Here is a 17,781-nt window from a genome sequence, read left to right on the forward strand (position 1 = left end):
GTTAATCACTACCTTCGCCTCAAGATCAACGGACGTCACTCTGATGTCCGAGTCATCCCTGACATCGATGTCTGTAAATGGGAACCTTGGGATCTTCCTGGTTCGTCTCTTTTTTTTTTTTTAACTCTCACAAAATTTGATTCCTTTCTCAGATTCTGATTTTCCCACTCAAAGATTCCCCCTTTTTTTTTTTTTTGTGTCTGATTCAATTGAAACAAATCTGATTGGTGTGGCAGCTCTCTCGGTGATTAAAACGGATGATCCAGAGTGGTTCTTCTTCTGCCCTCGTGATCGAAAATACCCAAACGGTCATCGCTCTAACAGAGCTACTGACTCAGGCTACTGGAAAGCTACTGGTAAAGATCGTAGTATCAAGTCCAAGAAGACTTTAATCGGTATGAAGAAGACTCTAGTCTTCTACCGTGGACGAGCTCCTAAAGGTGAGCGTACCAATTGGATTATGCACGAGTATCGTCCCACTCTTAAGGACCTTGACGGTACTGGACCTGGTCAAAGCCCTTTTGTTCTGTGTCGTCTCTTCCACAAGCCTGATGATCGGGTCAATGGTGTTAAGTCCGATGAACCGGCTCCTACTTCTTGCAAATACTCACCCGATGATACGTCCTCTGATCTTGTCCAAGAAACACCTTCCTCTGATGCTGCAGTTGAGAAACCATCTGATTACTCAGGTGGATGCGGCTATGCTCAGAGTATGGCAGATGGGTCAATGACTGAGGTATGTAAAGGTGATGAAAACTTTTGAATCATTAGGCTTTTTTTTTTGAGGCGACTTTACCAATTTTGTTGAGGTTGTTGTGTTCATAGGTACGTGAAGAGAATCTATGGTTATCTTGTGATCTTGAAGATCAAAGGGCTTTACCACCGCGTATGGATTCTACATATGCTGGTGATTTCGGTTATGATGAGATTGGATTCCAATTTCAAGATGGTACCAGCGAGCCAGATGTATCACTAACAGAGTTGTTGGAAGAGGTGTTTAATAACCCTGATGACTTCTCTTGCGAGGAATCAATTAGTCGTGAGAACCCAGTCGCACCAAATGGGATCTTTTCGTCTGATAAGATGCTGCAGTCTGCAGCTCCAGAGGATGTTTACTTCAACGACTTTATGGCTTACACTGATGCTGATGCCGAGATGGTGCAGTTGCAGGTGAGCTCACAAATAAACATATTTTGATAGCTATACAAGATGTGTTATCTTTGCAATCACCGTGACATTATATATCATGACACAATTTTCATCGTTTGTTTGATCAGTATGGTTTAGATCATGGAGCTTCTGGGTGGCCAAAGGACGCTGTATCGGCTTACCCTGCCACTACTAATTCGTACTATGGTGATATCCTTCAACCAGACCAGGTGACCAGTCATAACACCGAGAACAACGTCACAGAAGGGAGGGGGATAAAGATTCGAGGTCGACAGCCTCAGAACCGTTCGAGTACAGGATTGATAAACCAGGGCATTGCTCCAAGAAGAATCCGTCTGCAGGTGCATTCTAGCTCTGTACCTCCTGATGATAAGAATCAAATTGAAGCAAAACAGCGGGAAGAGGTGAATGAAGGACTCACTGATATTCCTGAGGTACGAGAGAGAGTTGTAATTCCAAAAGTTGTGGGTGTTACATAACATGAAGGATGCAGTTTTTATATATTAGTCGTTATGTGATGTGTAGGACAAAGAAGTTGCAGCTAAAGACTCAGAGAGGAGTGATTCTGTGGTGAAACCGCAAATAAAGCTCAGGACGAGGGGAACTATAGGCCAAGTAAAAGCAGACAGAGTTGCAGACGACGAGGTAAGAAGAAGAGAACTTGTTTTAGACATGAGTGAAGGAAGAGCATATACAGTAGTTAGCTCTAGTAGAATATAGAATTTAGAAAAAAAAGGACTCAGTAGAGCAGCCAAGAGTTGTGAAGCTAGTAAATGATAAAACAAAACTTCAGAGTAACATATCAATATCTGAAAGAGAGAGTATTGGTTTACAGGTACAGGTGGAGAGCAGAAGGAGAAGAAGAGAAGGGAAGCAATGGAAGCTGGTAGCAACGGTAATAGTGGCAGTGATGGTGGGAGTAGGGGTGGGTATGTGGAGGAAACTGGTGGGTTCATAACACATGAGACAGAGTCACAGAGAGAGGCTAAGATTCAAGTTTCGTATTATATGTAATTAGGGATCATGTAATGTTAGTANTTTTTTTTTTTTTTTTTTTTTGTAACCTAAAAACTTATATGTAGGGGAAATGTGTGTTGTATACAGTATAAGAGATTATAGTTAAAGAGTGTAATACCAAAATTGTGATGCTTTTGGGAACGCATAAATAGATCTGATTATCTGAACTTATTTTGTTGATGAATGAGTGAAAAAAAGCAGAAATAATTGGCGGGTGACGTGGTAATCAGATTTGCCAAGAAGATAAATTAAGTTAATCTGGACAGTGTTTTAATAGACACGTACCCCGTGTATTTTTTTAGTCCCACTTGACAAATCCCGCCACATCACGAAATTAAAAAAAGTTAAATTTTATTTTTGGGGGAAATCTGAAATTTTNTACAATTTGAAATTTGTGCAAAAAAAAAAAAAAAAAATATATATATATATATATCTGGAATCGTCGTCGTCTCTCGCCTCAATTTCGAAAACAAACCCTAAATCGTTCACACAAAGACAGGTAAAGGTATAAAAAAGCTCGTACTCGCCGCTTCGTCTGAGTCAAGTCCGAGCTCATCCACCGATTCTCACCTATTTTTTTTCCTTGTTTCCTCCGTGACAGATCTCTCGAGATGAAAGATAACCAAACCCAAGTCGATGCGAGGGGCACTGATGATAGGTATCTTTATCCGCTATCTTCGATTCCAAAATTGTTTCCTTATATATCAAATTCGTTTGTTTTGTGTCTCAGATTGAAAGTTAGAGGAGGAAAGAAACTAAAGGATCCAAACAAGCCTAAGAAACCTCCAAGTGCTTTCTTCGTCTTCCTGTAAAACCAATCTCTCTCTCTCTCTCTCTCTTTTGTCACTAATTTTGATTACTACTAAGATTTAATTAAGATTTAACTAATACTACACGCTAATTAATTAATCACTTCATCTTGGGTGATTGATTAAAGGGACGAATTTAGACGGGAGTTTAATTTAGCTAATCCTGATAACAAATCCGTGGCTAATGTAAGTTATTTCTTACTAATGAATCTCACAACGCATTTGTTTAGATATGAATGAATCTTTTAGTTTTGTGGTTTTTTTTTCTCCTTCAAAAATTATTTATAGGTTGGTAAAGCTGCTGGAAAGAAATGGAAATCTATGACTGAANAGATATTTTTTTTTTTTTTTTTTTTTTTTTTTTTTTTTTGGCTTCTTCTCTTTTTATTTGAAAGGTTATTATTATTAAGATATATGTATGTTGTTTGTACTCATTATTCTTCTTCTTCTTCAATGAAACAGGATAAAGCACCTTTTGTAGCAAAATCAATCAGCAAAAAGAATGAGTATGCCATCACTTTGCAACAGTATAACATGGATCTGGTAACTAACTAACTAAACAACTCTTCTTGTTTGTTTTTCACTAGTTAGTACCTTTTGTCTTTTTTTTTTTTTTTTTCATGTTTTGATAAGTAAACAATGTTATGTGTTGTTTTTTCCCCGTCAGGCTAATGGAACCAAGACATCTGGAGATGAATCTGACAAGCCCAAGCCTGCTGTAGTCAACGAGGTGAATGAAGGTGGAGCAAGTGAAGAGGTTTGTTTGGCTTACACTTGAGTTAGAAAAAATCTCCATTTGATCTCTCCTTTTTCGTTAAGTGTAATTCTGATTTGAGCTTTTTATTTGGTTTTACAGAAGGCAGGAGGTGCTACTGATTAGGGAGCTGGATCAGTGATTTGTGTCTCTCAAGTACTTCTTTCTGTTGTGTTATCATGTATTAGTAGCTAGTTTACTTTTAAGGGAGAAGAATATAGTTTGCGTTGTTCCTATATTTTCCCCTTTCTGTTGTTGTTAACTGTGGGATTATATTCACATGTAACTTCAACCTCTTTTCGTGATGATAACTTTGGATTTAGCTTTGAGCTTTATTTTCTACATTTTATGACATGTGTTTGCTCGCCTATTTTACTCTTTTTGCTCTCTATATGATTGGTGATTAGTCAAATATACTACTTTGTCTACAAACGAAAAGAAGGAATATTGTTTTGTTCCTATGCTATTTTTTGTCTGATGTTTGTGATTTGTCTTTTGTCATTTTGTGGCATCTTGTAACTACTCAGAAGCATTTCACGTTGTTATCAGTCACTGGTCAGAGTTTGACATTTGTCTACACTAAACACTTCCAAATTTCTACACAGTTGCACATTGAGATTGGAATTGAGATTACTGTTCTGTTATGATGGAATTATTCAATTGTCTATTGCTCGAAAGAAGTTGAATAAACCTCACACTACCACTTGTATAACTTTGAAATAAGTATTTACAGTATTCTTCAGCAATATGGTCAAACGAAATGAAATGGTAATTTTTGACATTCAAGAGTTCTTTTGAGATGTATGTAGTTTTCAATAAAAAAATTAATCGACCAAGAAAAAAGATTGCTAAGATTTTGAGCCCTGTTTATTGAACTCAACAGCATTCAGCAGTTCCTTTGCAGTGGAGGAGAAAGACTTTGCAGTATCTTCCATTTCTGTCGTCCTCAAGCTAATTCCCTGCATAGAAGATTAACATATTTCAAGTCTCTGAATGAATCCATCCAAGATAAGGTTAATTCTGCAAAGCCATGGATCAAGTTAATAAATACCTGCAACTTTTTCAGGTTGTCTTGAAGTTTGCTCTGAGCCATTTTGGCAGCTCCCGTTTCCTGTAAAACACACAGAAAGATGGAGATCAATGATCCGGTATTACATACTTGTGTGAGGTTTATAGAAGCTTACCTCTGACGAGGTAAACCCGTATTTCTTCTTGATCTGATCAACTGTGGCGCCGTTTTTCTCCTCATGTTTCTCTTCATTTGTTACAACAATCTTCTCGTTCTTAGCCGTCATCTGCTTCAGCTTGCCTTTGAGGTTGCTAAACCTATTCGTCATCTTCTGCTTACTAAGCCCTGACAATATCCCTTGTTCTTTAGGCTTCTCTTGTTGTTTTTGATCATGATAATCGTCAATATCAATGTCATCTTCAAACGTCATATGGAAAAAGATCAGAGATATACGCCAAACTAACATATTGTACAACGAAAGGACATCAAAAGTGGACCATACCTATATCCAACTCTTCTTCATCGTCAACTTTGGTAACTGTATTGCTCTCTCTACTTCTCTCAACATTGTTATTCCATGGGAAGTTAGCCGTTGCAAAAGTTTTAGACAGCTCCTCTACAGTTTCCTTGGTACATTCTGGCTCTGTATCAGTTGTACGCTTCGATTTAGTCTTGAAGACAGAACCAAACATACCCTGCAACAAACAAGATAAGATGAATTAGTACTCATGATTGTTACTACGTGTAACAGAAAGCAATCAAGCCAATGTTCACCTTCTTTTCCTCTGGAGATGATGATGTGATGATTCCTTCGTGACAAGCCGCATTATCTTTCTTGTAAACTCTGCTCAAGGATTCCACAAGTCTGGAACAAAAGTACAAGATACTGTCAGCCACTTCAGTTCATCTGTATGCTATACATCTAATCAGACGCGCATCACTCTTTACCTGAATGTGTCCTTTTGAGGTAAAACTGAGCTGACAATAAGTTCATCATCTCCATTGACCTGCAAAGAGACAAAATGATCATCATCACAAAATCTAGATTGATGTGTACCTACTACAATTAACTCCAGGGTATGTTTCTAAAGGGTACCATGACTAGATCTCCATCCCAAGAGGCGGATATGATAATCTCTGGTAACGCATTTGGCTTTGGTGGAGAATATGTGAAGCCTCTAATGGAATTTTGTTTCAGCAGTGAGAGTTCTGGCAAAGACCTGAGGCAATTCAAAGCAATTAGAGAGGTTTTTTGCTTATATGAAGAAAGATGAAAAGGAAGAAGTGTTTTCACCTTATCTCAACCATTCCATCTGTGAAAACAAGTGTAAGACCAACACCAGAGGTTCCATAAAAGGTAGAAGCTGAGCAAATGGATGAAGAACTGAACTTTTTCTTGTGAAGGACCTTCTTCACTCCCTGGATAACGTGAGTCAAAGAGTAGATATATATAGCTTTCTCCGAACAAATCAAAACCGAAGGCTGCCTTATCGAAATCTCCTCAACTGTGCTCTCTCTGCTCGTATCTAATCCATTTCCTGAAGAGTCCTGTTTTCCATCTGCAAACAAAGATGAGAAAAATCAATGACATCTTTTGATTCTTGATTTAAACTTAAAAAAGGGAGAGGTGGACCTACCTAGGATCTGCATAAATAGAGCCTTGAATGGTTTTTTAGGCTTAATCATGTTGGTTCCAATCATATTTCCCGTGTCGCTGTCCAGAGCAAAAACTGATGAGTCTCTCATAGCAACCACTAACACGTTCTTCTCGAAGCCTTGCACAATGCAACTCTCAAATTGCAAAGAGATGATCCCTGGACAGATATCACTTGCAATGTGTTTTGAGTATAACACAGTTGCTTCCTCAACGTCAGCCAGAGAAACCTATAAGTAAACCGGTATGAACGCATCAATCACTTCAACTAACGAATCCTAAGTAGAAGAAGTACTACAAGCTTACATGTCCTTGATCTGATCCAATAGCGAGATGTTTCGAGTTTTGGCTCTTCTGAATACAGGTTATGGAACCAGTAAGCTTTATGTACTTAACACTTTGAACAATATGGTTGTTCCCTTTCTTTGAGCTTCCTGTAATACGAAATGAATTTAACCTAATGAGAACACAATCCAGATGATGGTAAAGCCAACTTCAAATTGTTAAACATACCTTGGAAAGGAATAAAACTGTTTTCTGATAGGTATGGTTCAGGTTTGAACCTATAAAGGCGAACCTGCAAAAGATTAAAATCAATCATAAGCCTCTATATTAGTGGCATTACATAGTGTATTTTGGTTAAGATGCTTTTTTACCATTCCGTTATGATCACCAGAAACAAGAAGCCTTGAGTTGCTGTCATAATGTAAGGCTGTCAATGCCGCGCTTCCGCGTGAAGATACATCATGATCAGTCTGCTAAGAAACACACAACAAAGGCAAGATAAGTTTTCAAAGATCTGCATTTGCGAATTTAAACAAAAGAGTCCGGGAACTTTTACCTGTTCTTTTAGGAACAAGACAGGAATGGGAAAAGGACAGGTCATGTCCCATACACCAATGGTTCCATCACTGTGACCTGTGATGTAAACATTCTTAACCTTTGTGAAACCAGGAAAATGTGCAGAACGGGAACCTTCCTTTGGCACTGTTTGAAAAGGAAGAAAAGACAAAGCATCTTTTGCTAGCTGAGCATAATCCTGCAGCATAAGAGAATCACAAGCTCAAGAATGTTCATTTCATTCAATACTTGGTGGATCAATCTCACAGTTAAGATTTACCTCATCTGAGAGATTCAGCAAATGTGAAGGGTTTGTCAGAAACTTTCCTACTGTGACGCTGCTAGAATCTGAAAAGGGCAGCTTAACCACAGTTTCCTTTGGAAGAGAAGGAGGTGATTTGGATTGAGACTGAATTAGATACTTCTCAATCATATAATCATCATACGCATACACACGTCCAGACTTTCCAAGAACCAACAGATAATATTGCTTGTGTTTGCTATGTTCATTAACATCAGCTATGATCATTTCCATATCAGCACAAGGTTCAGAAACATGAAGCCCCAGCTTAATCATTCGAGTTTCGGTTTGCTCATTCAATAAAACCACCTGCAACGAGTTTGAGGGTGTTCCGGCGACGTAAACCCGACTTGCTTTCCCTTCTGCATAAACCCATTTCAGGGAAGATATTGGTATCTTGTCGGATTTGTATCCGAGGTTAAGCTTGCAGATCATAGCAGAACTCTCTGCTGAGCACTCGCCTTTAGAAGGAATGCTCCATATTAAAATATCTCCGTTATTATATCCAATACAAACTCTGCTTCCTGAAGGACAAACCCAACAAGCACAAGTCGCTTTCTTAGCGTCCTGCTTTACCATCCCCTGTACTCCTGTTTTCAAAACCGGTTTGCTTTCTTTAATGTCCCATAATGCTATAAACCCGCTACTAAATACCAGAAGAATCCTGCAATGTAGCAGAAGTGTGACTTTGTGACTCATAGGCTTTTCACCACGAAAGATTTGTTGAGTTGTTACCTCTTGCTTTCAGCTGTTGGCTGTGGTAAAATGCTCACAACTGAAGTATCCTCAGAATCTTCAACAGGAGAGCCTACACCAACAACACGACGTTTCAAGAAAGACAATTAGATCCATGTGACAAGTAAACTAACGAAGCTATTTTTGGTATTTGGCAAATTACCATTAGATGCTAAATAAGGTATAGTGTACTCCATTTGTATCACTTGATTAGAATCTTGTTCAATCTTCAACACCGATACATTACCAGAAGAATCTCCAACATAGCTACCAATCCAAATTAAACACTTGTTTATAGTGTCATCAACTCAAGAAACTATGGAAATTTAGTACCAAAAGAAGAAGGAGAATAAGAAGCATACAAGTAAGGGGTGTGTTGCATAACCCGGAAAGAAGTGATTTCGCCGTTGAATACATGGACATGAGACAGAAGCTTCTTGTCTAAGTCCCAAACCTGCTTAGACTTAGCTTTCAGACCAAAGCTCAAATGCTACTACTCTACTAAAATGAATCAAGAAATGTCTGACCTCAATCTGGTTATTGGCGTTCACATTGAGAAGGATTCCTTGGTTCTGAACAAACTGAACAATTCAAAACAAAAGAGGAAGAAACTGTTGTCACGGCTAAGTGATTTAGTAATAAAGAAACAGGATAAAGAGAGTAGAAAGAGATAATGAAGTGGACACCTCAAGAAACCTGCTTGCAGATGCTTCTTCAGAAACTAGTAAAGCCTGAGTTTGATATTTCCCAAACAGTTTGATTCTACCATCCCTGAGAATCAAGAACCAAGAGTTGTTAATATGATGAAAAATATACAACAAACAACTTTGGAAATTGATTTTTCTTACTTGGTGGAAAGAGCGAGGGTCTTCTGAATTGGATCATAAGCAAACAAGTGAGATCCTGAAGGGAGTCCATAAGCAAACACGTGGCTCAACGTCATTAGCTCTCAATCCTTCCGATGAACATCCTCCAGGCTATGATAATACAACAACAGAGGGAAAAGTTAAGACTGTTCTGTCTTAATCGTTCTTGCTAAACCGGCTGGTTCGATTGACCAACACGAAACCGAACGATTTGAGTCTTATTGAAGTATGGATAAGTACAAAAGTCAAAAGATAAATTGGGTGATTAGATAGAAGATATATAAAACAGACAACAATTTGGATACGAATTTTAATGCGACCTTTCAAAACTTAGGGACACGAAACATGCGTGGCAACAAAATACCGTCTTACATCATAACCTTTTTTTTTATATATATAATTTGGTTCAGAAAGGATCAAACAACTGGGCTAACCAGGAACCGACACAGAGTCAAGAAAGAGTCACATTCACAAGTAACAAGATCTGTGTTATAAATCCGACAAAAACCCATCACACACACTCTAATTAACATTAATTCTGTGATTAATCTATAAGACCCAGGGGAGAAAAAATCAACTACTATTATATTCTAAGATGGATCTAACATCGATTTCAGTAAACTTCAGGATTTCGAAATTTGATATTTTATTTGAACACAAAAATAAACAAAACAAAAAATAGACGAATCACACAGTTTTGAACCTCTCAGAAACCCAATCGCACGAAGAAGATGAACAGTTCAAAGAGGATTAGAAAGAAGGGATTTTGTAATTGTACCTTCTTCGCTGCTATTTCGACCAACTTCTTCACGAACATCTTTTATCGAACGGCCAAGTGAAGAATCGTAAATATTTGGATTAATTCAAAAAATTACAAAGCGATCGAATGAGAAAATAGACAAAAGATCAAACTCGTAACAAACAACCACTGTTTCGAATTCCTCGGACTAAAGAGAAGGGAGAGAGAGAGAGAGAGAGAGAGAAACGAGAACTGCAGAGTGTTGATGCGAGAAGTAACGGTTCCTTTGATTTGACGGTTTTGTTTTATAAACGGCGACCCACTGACCCACACAAAAAATATTTAATCATACACATATATGGCAACATATCATACATTTTGAAGTCCACAAAATTCCCAAATATCTGGGTTGTAAAATCATTTAATTTCTAACTATTTCTAAGCAAATTCGACCAACCAAACATACCAAAAAAAAAAAAAAACTAATTATATCAAACAAAAATACACATATTATATCGCTCAACTGTGAATTTTCAAGCTTAATATAATAAATAATAGATGGCATAGTATTCGTGACAAAATAATTATATAAACTACTCCATATAATAAAACTTGCTAAAACGATTTATAATTGTTGTTCTCTCTAGTTGGAAAATGTAATTACTAGCATTGAAAGCATTACTACCACATCAACCTTAATCCATGCATATGGAGACGACATACAGTACGTTTGGGATAATTGTTCCTTACTAACTCATCCAACCAACACAAGACGTCTAGCTTTTGTGTGTGTGTGCGTGTACCTCTTAGAGTAGAGTGAAAGATCAATATACTATAGGCCAAATATGATCAAAGAAAAATGAATATCACCATATGATAAAATTGTATTAAAAGTTATCTTTTATTCCCAAAAATAATTCAGTATACATTATATAGTCTATTTTTAAATGGTTTTTTACTTTTGATTTCCTTTGATCTCTCATTACAATTGGTTTTTACACACTAGTCTAAGACTTACCAAAATTATTATTCATAGTTTTTGTTGTATCCTTTTATTTTATTACTGTTTGTTTTTGTTTATAATTACTTTAGTATTGTTACTTAGTAAAAAAAATAGCCCTTTTTTTTTGTTTTACCAATCAAATCAATATATTTAGTTATTGTAACATTAACTAAATCATGGCAAATTAATTTTGGTACTCTATCATAGAGAAGACTCAACGAAAACAAGATTTCCTTTTTTTTGGGCTTAGTAACCTCTTCTTCAGATAGAGTCTTTCAATCTATTGAAGATAGGGTCTTTGTTAGGAAAAACACTTAATTTCCTCTTAGCAAAACTCACCGTTTACCCAATTTTTTCTTCACTTTAGCTTGTTCGTGTGAAGAAAATTAGGGTTTGTGTCTCCATCTCCTCGTTTTCACTGTTGCAAATACCCTGGTACACAATCTGCATAGCTATTCCGACCAAAGATCTTCTCCAATATCGGCAGCTATGGATCGAGTCTTGATGGCTATGTCACTCGACGATGACGAATCCCCCTTCGAGATGTCGGATCTTCCCCAGTTCAGCAGCAGCGAAAGAAACCACCTGAGTGTGATTGGTCGTCTCCTCAACCCTGATCATCAAAGCATGTCTCAGCTGGTACTGAATATGCCTCGGAAGTGGCAGAAACCGGAAAGAATAAGAGGAGTAGCTCTATCGAAAGAAATATTCCAATTCATCTTCAGATCTGAACACGACCTACTTGAAATTCTGGAAAAAGGAGTACAATCTTTCAATGATTGGAATTTAGCTTTGGAAAGATGGACAGAGAACCCCCCCCACCAGACTTCCTGCAATTCATTCCGATCTGGGTTCAAATCCGCAACATTCCAGTTAATTACTACACGAAGGAGGCGATAACGCTTTTAGGCGAGCTTGTCGGGTAAGTTTTGGAAGTAGTCTTTGATCCAGATAAGCCTCAAAGTCAAGGTTTCGTTCGTGTCAAAATAAGGTTTGATGTCAGCCGACCTCTGAAAAAATCAAAAATCATCAACCTTAAGAACGGCGAATCTACAACCATCTGGTTCCACTACGAAAAAATCCAAAAGAGGTTTTACCACTGCCAAAGGTTAACACACGAGACTGACATATGTCCCATCCTGCAAAAACGAAAGGAGGATGAAATTCTCGAAAGAAAATCTGGAAAAAAAGGTAGTAAGACCTCCTCCTCCTCTCATCCTTAAAGAAAGTGATCCTCTTTTCGGAGTCCTAAGAGAAGACCAAGTAGGAATCCATCCTATTCTAGGATGGCCTCGTATTGACCCTCTCATTCTGGAAGGTATGCGACAATATATTCTAGTGGGAAGCGAAGGAGAGGATAAAAGGATCCGAATTGAGAGAGTTAAGAAGACTGTAGCGGAGGCTGAAAGTGATCATCTCTCCCAGAAGACGATCTTGCGTATGGAACCCGCCCCCATTATATCTTCAGATTTCTTTAAGGAAAAGGGATTGGTCTTCGATTATGATTCTTTCAACACTCCTGCTGAATCAACTCAGAATAAAGCTTTCTCGGCGCCATTGCTATCCCAAAAAAGCCAAAATAATGATGAAGCCACAGGTCCTGCTCTAGTAACCTACTCAGACTCGTCATCCTCCTCAATGTTTTGTTTTATGGCATATGCTCCTGGGTTCTCTGAACCTAGTGCATCCGGGACAAAACATTCAAAGGCCAAGACTAGAAGAAGACATGTTCCATCCAAAAGAAACCCGCCAGGTTTTGACTCCAATTCTGACAAAGGTTTACCTCAGAAAGGTAAAGCTAAATCTGATACGAAAGGATGTGCATCGAAGAGGAAATGTGCCATTCTGAAAACTGATCCTAAGAAAGTCGCAAAGCGCAAAAAACAAGAGGTGTTCCCAAATGAGGGACCGTCCGATATCTAATGAGCATAATCAGCTGGAACTGCCAAGGTTTGGGGCGGCCTCAAGACTTGACAGTTCAGCGTCTCATGGAAATGCGTAAAAAACATTTTCCTGAGATTTTGTTCTTGATGGAGACTATGAATATTAGGAACGTCCTTGTAGATATTCAAGTTTGGTTGGGATATGATAGGGTATATACGGTGGATCCAGTTGGTAGATGTGGAGGATTGGCAATTTTTTGGAAGAAAAGCATAAACATCGACTTTCTTTTTGTGGATAAGAATATAATGGATCTAGAAGTAGTTTATCAGAATTTCAAGTTCTATGTGTCCTTTATATATGGTAATCCAAGGAGTGATCTCAGACAGTCAGTGTGGGAGAAGCTCACAAGAATTGGGTTGAGTAGAAAGGAGAAATGGTGTATGCTAGGTGACTTCAACGAGATTCTGCACAATGGTGAAAAACTAGGAGGCCCTCGAAGAAGTGAGAATTTTTTCACGGATTTCTCAAACATGTTACAAGGTTGTGGAATGGTTGAGCTCCCTAGCTATGGTAATAGTTATACTTGGGGTGGCAGAAGAGGAGACCTCTGGATCCAATGCAAGCTAGACAGGTGTTTTGGCAACAAAGAATGGCTCCAAACCTTTCCGGTGGCGAATCAAATGTTCTTTAAGAAAAAAGGGTCTGATCATAGACCAATCTTAGTAAATCTCTTCTCTTCTCAGGATTCTTACAGGGGATCCTTTCGTTTTGATAAGAGAATGCTTCACCAGCCCTTAGTCTTAGAGTCTATTAAAAAAGCTTGGCTCTCGTCCAGTTCTCCTTTTGGACAATCCCTTTCGGAACGACTAAGAAGGTGTCGTAAATCTCTGAGAAACTGGAAGAGAGTCAACAACACCAATGCAAAGGAGAAAATCAATAATATTCAGAGTCAGATTGAAGTGGAACATGCTGCAATCCACCCATCTTTCCCTAGAATGTCCTTCTTGCAGAAAGAGATGGTCTTATCCCATAGAGAGGAAGAAAGTTTTTGGAAACAGAAGTGCAAGAGGAAATGGCACAACTCCGGGGACAAAAATACCAAGTACTTTCATGCTTCAGTCAAGGCAGAGAGAAATAAAAATGGTGTGGACCAACTAATGGATGATCAAGGTATTCTTCACTCGGTTGAAGCCTCTAAAGGAGAAATAGCATGCTCGTACTTTCAGAAGCTTTTCTCGTCTTCGTACCCACTCATCCCTCCGCACTACTTGAAGATTTCCAGCGAAGAGTAACTGCCGAAATGAACGACCATCTCCTAGCAAAGTCACGAAAGAGGAAGTCAGGTTGGCGGTTTTCTCAATCTATGCCACTAGTGCTCTAGATGCCGACAGCATGACAAGTTTATTCTTTCAACAATATTGGGACATTGTTGGTCCATAGTTAACACTGGAGGTACTAAAATTCTTGTAAGAGGGTATCTTCCCGTCGGAGTGGAACTTCACGCAGCTCTGTTTAATCCCAAAAAAGGTTAATTCTGCCCTGATGTCTGACTTAAGACCTATCAGTCTTTGTTCAGTTACGTACAAGGTAATCTCAAAAATTTTGGTCTCAAGGCTGCAACCTCTTCTACCAACACTAGTATCGCCTAATCAATCGGCTTTTGTGGAAGACAGACTGATCTCAGACAATATCATCATTGCACATGAAGTGGTACATGCCCTAAGGACGCATGATAGAATGTCAAAGGATTATATGGCTATAAAGACGGATATGTCAAAAGCTTTTGACAGGGTAGAGTGGAGTTACCTTTATCAGCTTCTTCTTGCTTTAGGGTTCAACTCTACTTGGGTCGAAAGGTTGATGAAATGTGTAACGACTGTCACCTGCACTGTTCTCATCAATGGTCAGCCTCATGGTCTAGTGTCCCCACAACGTGGACTAAAGCAAGGTTACCCCCTTTCACCTTTCCTGTTTGTGTTATGCACAGAAGGACTACCTCACATGTTGAATAAGGCAGAGCATCAAGGAACTTTGACAGGCATGAGTTTCTCAGAAGAGGGTCCCTCCATTCACCATTTGCTTTTTGCTGATGATACTCTGTTTGTCTGCAAAGCGGAGGAGGAACAATGTGAACCCCTACAGAACATTCTTAAGGTCTACGGAGAAGCTACTGGTCAAGTGATAAATCTCGACAAGTCAGCTATCACTTTCGGAAATAAAGTGGGTGACGTGAATAGGATATCTATCAAAGACATTCTCGGCATAACAAACGAAGGGGGTACAGGCAACTATCTGGGTCTTCCTGAATGTTTTAGTGGCTCAAAAAAGGACATGTTGGCTTAGATTCACGAAAAGCTCAAAAACAGGTTATCAGGTTGGTTAGCTAGATCACTCTCTCAAGGTGGAAAAGAGATGTTACTCAAGACGGTAGCTATGGTCATGCCAGTGTTTGCCATGTCTTGCTTTAAGTTACCAAAATCCACTTGTGAGTCGCTGTCGAGTCGCTGTCAAGTGCAATGTCTTCTTTCTGGTGGAACTCGGCAGAGAACCAGAGGAAAATTCACTGGATTGTGTGGGACAAACTTTGTTTATCCAAGGATCAGGGAGGTCTTGGTTTCAAGGATTTAGAGTTGTTTAACCAGACTCTTTTGGCTAAGCAAACGTGGCGCTTGATTCAGTCACCGGATTCTCTCTTCTCTCTTTTCATGAAAAGTCGTTATTATTCTGAGACTCAGTTCCTTTCTGCAGAAGTTGGATCAAGACCCTCTTTTGCGTAGAGAAGTATTTTGCATGGGAGAGAACTTTTAAAATTGGGTCTAAAGCAGCGAGTTGGGGATGGTGTCTCACTTAAGGTATGGACCAACCTTTGGCTAGAAGATGGCAGAATGAGAGCCCCTCTAATGAAGAACAGCCTTGTGGATCTGGAGCTTAATGTGAGTGATCTGATTGATCCAATTGCTAAAGACTGGAATTTAAATGCCTTGGAGGAAAACTTCTTTCCCAGAGATGTGGATTTGATCCGAGCCAACAAACCGGTCCTCTCTTCGAAAGATTTCATGGTTTGGAAGCACAAAAAAAGTGGTGATTATAGTGTCAGATCAGGGTACTGGTTGGCGAGTCAAGTTTTCAAAGAAGATGAAGTAAATCTTGCTAACATGCTTCCCTCTTGCAATGAGATTAAGTTCTTGATATGGAAACTATTTGCACCGTCTAAGATCAAAATATTCTTATGGAAGGCAGTTTCAGGTGCGCTCCCGGTAGCAGAAAAACTTAACTCCATGAGCCTAAAACTCGATTCCCGTTGTCAAACTTGTGGTGTAGAAGGCGAATCAATCAATCACATGCTCTTCGCCTGCCCTTTGGCTAGACAAGTGTGGGCACTTTCAGGTTTCCCTCTTCCGGAGGATGGGTTTAACCAACATTCTATCTATCAGAACCTTCACTCGATCCTCATATTTGTTGGTTACTTTGGAAGATGGTGCCCTTACAAACCAGGAGAACTCTCCCTTGGATTTGTTGGTTACTTTGGAAGTGTCACAACAACTTAGTGTTCGAAGGTAATATCTTTAATATCTCTGATTTGCTCAAAGAGATAAAAGAAGACACAAAAGAATGGTTTCAAGCACAAGAACTGGATCAGCTTGAAGAAGGAAGAATTCAGAAAAACAATCAGTCCAAGTTGCAGGTTTGGAAGCCACCAGATAAACCTTGGCTAAAGTGCAATGTGGCTAGTTCATGGGATAATTTTAAAGACACAAGTGGAACGGCTCGGGTGTTAAGAAACTCAGAAGGTACAATTCTTCTCCATAGTAGAAGATCCTTTAGGTTTATCACTTCAAAAGGGGAAGCAGATTTACAATGTCTCCTTTGGGTTATGGAAAGTATTGGGAGTTTACATATACTCAAAGTAATTTTTGCTACTGAACAAAAGGACATGGTTGGGGCTATTTCGAGACCAACAGCTTGGCCTAACTTCAAGGTTCAGTTTGAAAAGTTGCTGCAGGCACTCAACTTTATCCCAGCTTGAAAGGTAGTTTTGGAGGATAGAAAGGCAAACACAGGTGCCTCCCTCATAGCAAAGAGCGTCACTTGGGATTAGAGATGTCAAAATAGTTAACTCAACCCAACTCAACTCATTATCCAATGAGTTAAAAGTTAAATGAGTTAATGAGTTGACTCAACTCGTTTAACAATTGGGTTGGATCAACCCATGAATCCATTTAGTTAAATGAGTTAGATGAATAATTGGTTAACCCACTACAATATAAATTAATTAATATATAATATAAAATAATAATAATTAATCTTTATCATCCTTTTTACTATCATCATCATTATCACCATCACATAACTTTTAGTGGAAAATTATAGAGGAAAAATCAGAATTTACATTTTCGGCGGAAAAATTGTGGTTTTGAGATTTTGGCGGAAAATTTACAGATTTGCGTTTTTGGCGAGAAATTTACGCGTTTTCGTTTTTGGCGGGAAATTTACGTTTGCGGGTTTGCGTTTTAGCGGGAAATTTACAAGTTTGCGTTTTTGGCGAGAAATTTACGGGTTTGCATTTTTGGCGGAAAATTTACGTTTGTGGGTTTGCATTTTTGGCGGGAAATTTACAGGTTTGCGTTTTTGGCGGAAAATTTATGGGTTTGCATTTTTGGCGGGAAATTTTACGGGTTTACGATTTTGGCGGGAAATTTACGGGTTTGCGTTTTTGGCGAGAAATTTATGAGTTTGCATTTTGGTGGGAAAATAGTGGGTTTGAGATTTTGGCGGGAAATTGCGGATTTGAATTTTGGTGAGAAAATTGCGGGTTTGCGTTTTTGGCGTGAAAATTATAAATTCTGAATTTTGGCAAGAAAACTACGGATTTCAATTTTTATCAAAAATTACGGATTTGTGTTTTTGGCGGGAAAATTGCGGGTTTGGGATTTTGGCGGGAAAATTATGATGATGTTGATGATATTAGGTTGATAATGTAGAAATTGATGGGTTAGTGG

At 38.7% G+C, this 17,781-nt stretch overlaps 2 protein-coding genes, 1 long non-coding RNA gene and 1 pseudogene across 4 annotated transcripts; 3 read left to right on the plus strand and 1 right to left on the minus strand.

Annotated features, from left to right (window-relative positions):
• LOC104721220 (protein NTM1-like 9) lies at positions 1–2,332 on the plus strand (the record flags this gene model as incomplete). 2 transcript variants are annotated; one of them, XM_019231485.1, is given in 6 exon segments in its annotated part: positions 1–100; positions 237–736; positions 826–1,170; positions 1,278–1,604; positions 1,696–1,815; positions 1,987–2,332. In XM_019231485.1, coding segments are annotated over 6 exon segments (1,590 nt in total), but the record flags the coding sequence as incomplete, so codon positions are not given.
• On the plus strand, positions 2,594–3,329 carry LOC104727559 (high mobility group B protein 5-like; the record flags this gene model as incomplete). The annotated part of the gene is made up of 5 exons (XM_019231735.1): positions 2,594–2,686; positions 2,789–2,845; positions 2,918–2,995; positions 3,125–3,182; positions 3,285–3,329. Coding segments are annotated over exons 2-5 (228 nt in total), but the record flags the coding sequence as incomplete, so codon positions are not given.
• LOC104721222 lies at positions 3,435–4,120 on the plus strand. Its single transcript, XR_756951.1, has 3 exons — positions 3,435–3,539; positions 3,664–3,753; positions 3,853–4,120. It is a non-coding gene; the product is annotated as an uncharacterized LOC104721222 (long non-coding RNA).
• On the minus strand, positions 4,432–10,180 carry LOC104721223 (annotated as a pseudogene).

The sequence above is a fragment of the Camelina sativa genome, chromosome 11 (assembly GCF_000633955.1).
Source record: "Camelina sativa cultivar DH55 chromosome 11, Cs, whole genome shotgun sequence".
NCBI lineage: Eukaryota > Viridiplantae > Streptophyta > Magnoliopsida > Brassicales > Brassicaceae > Camelina > Camelina sativa.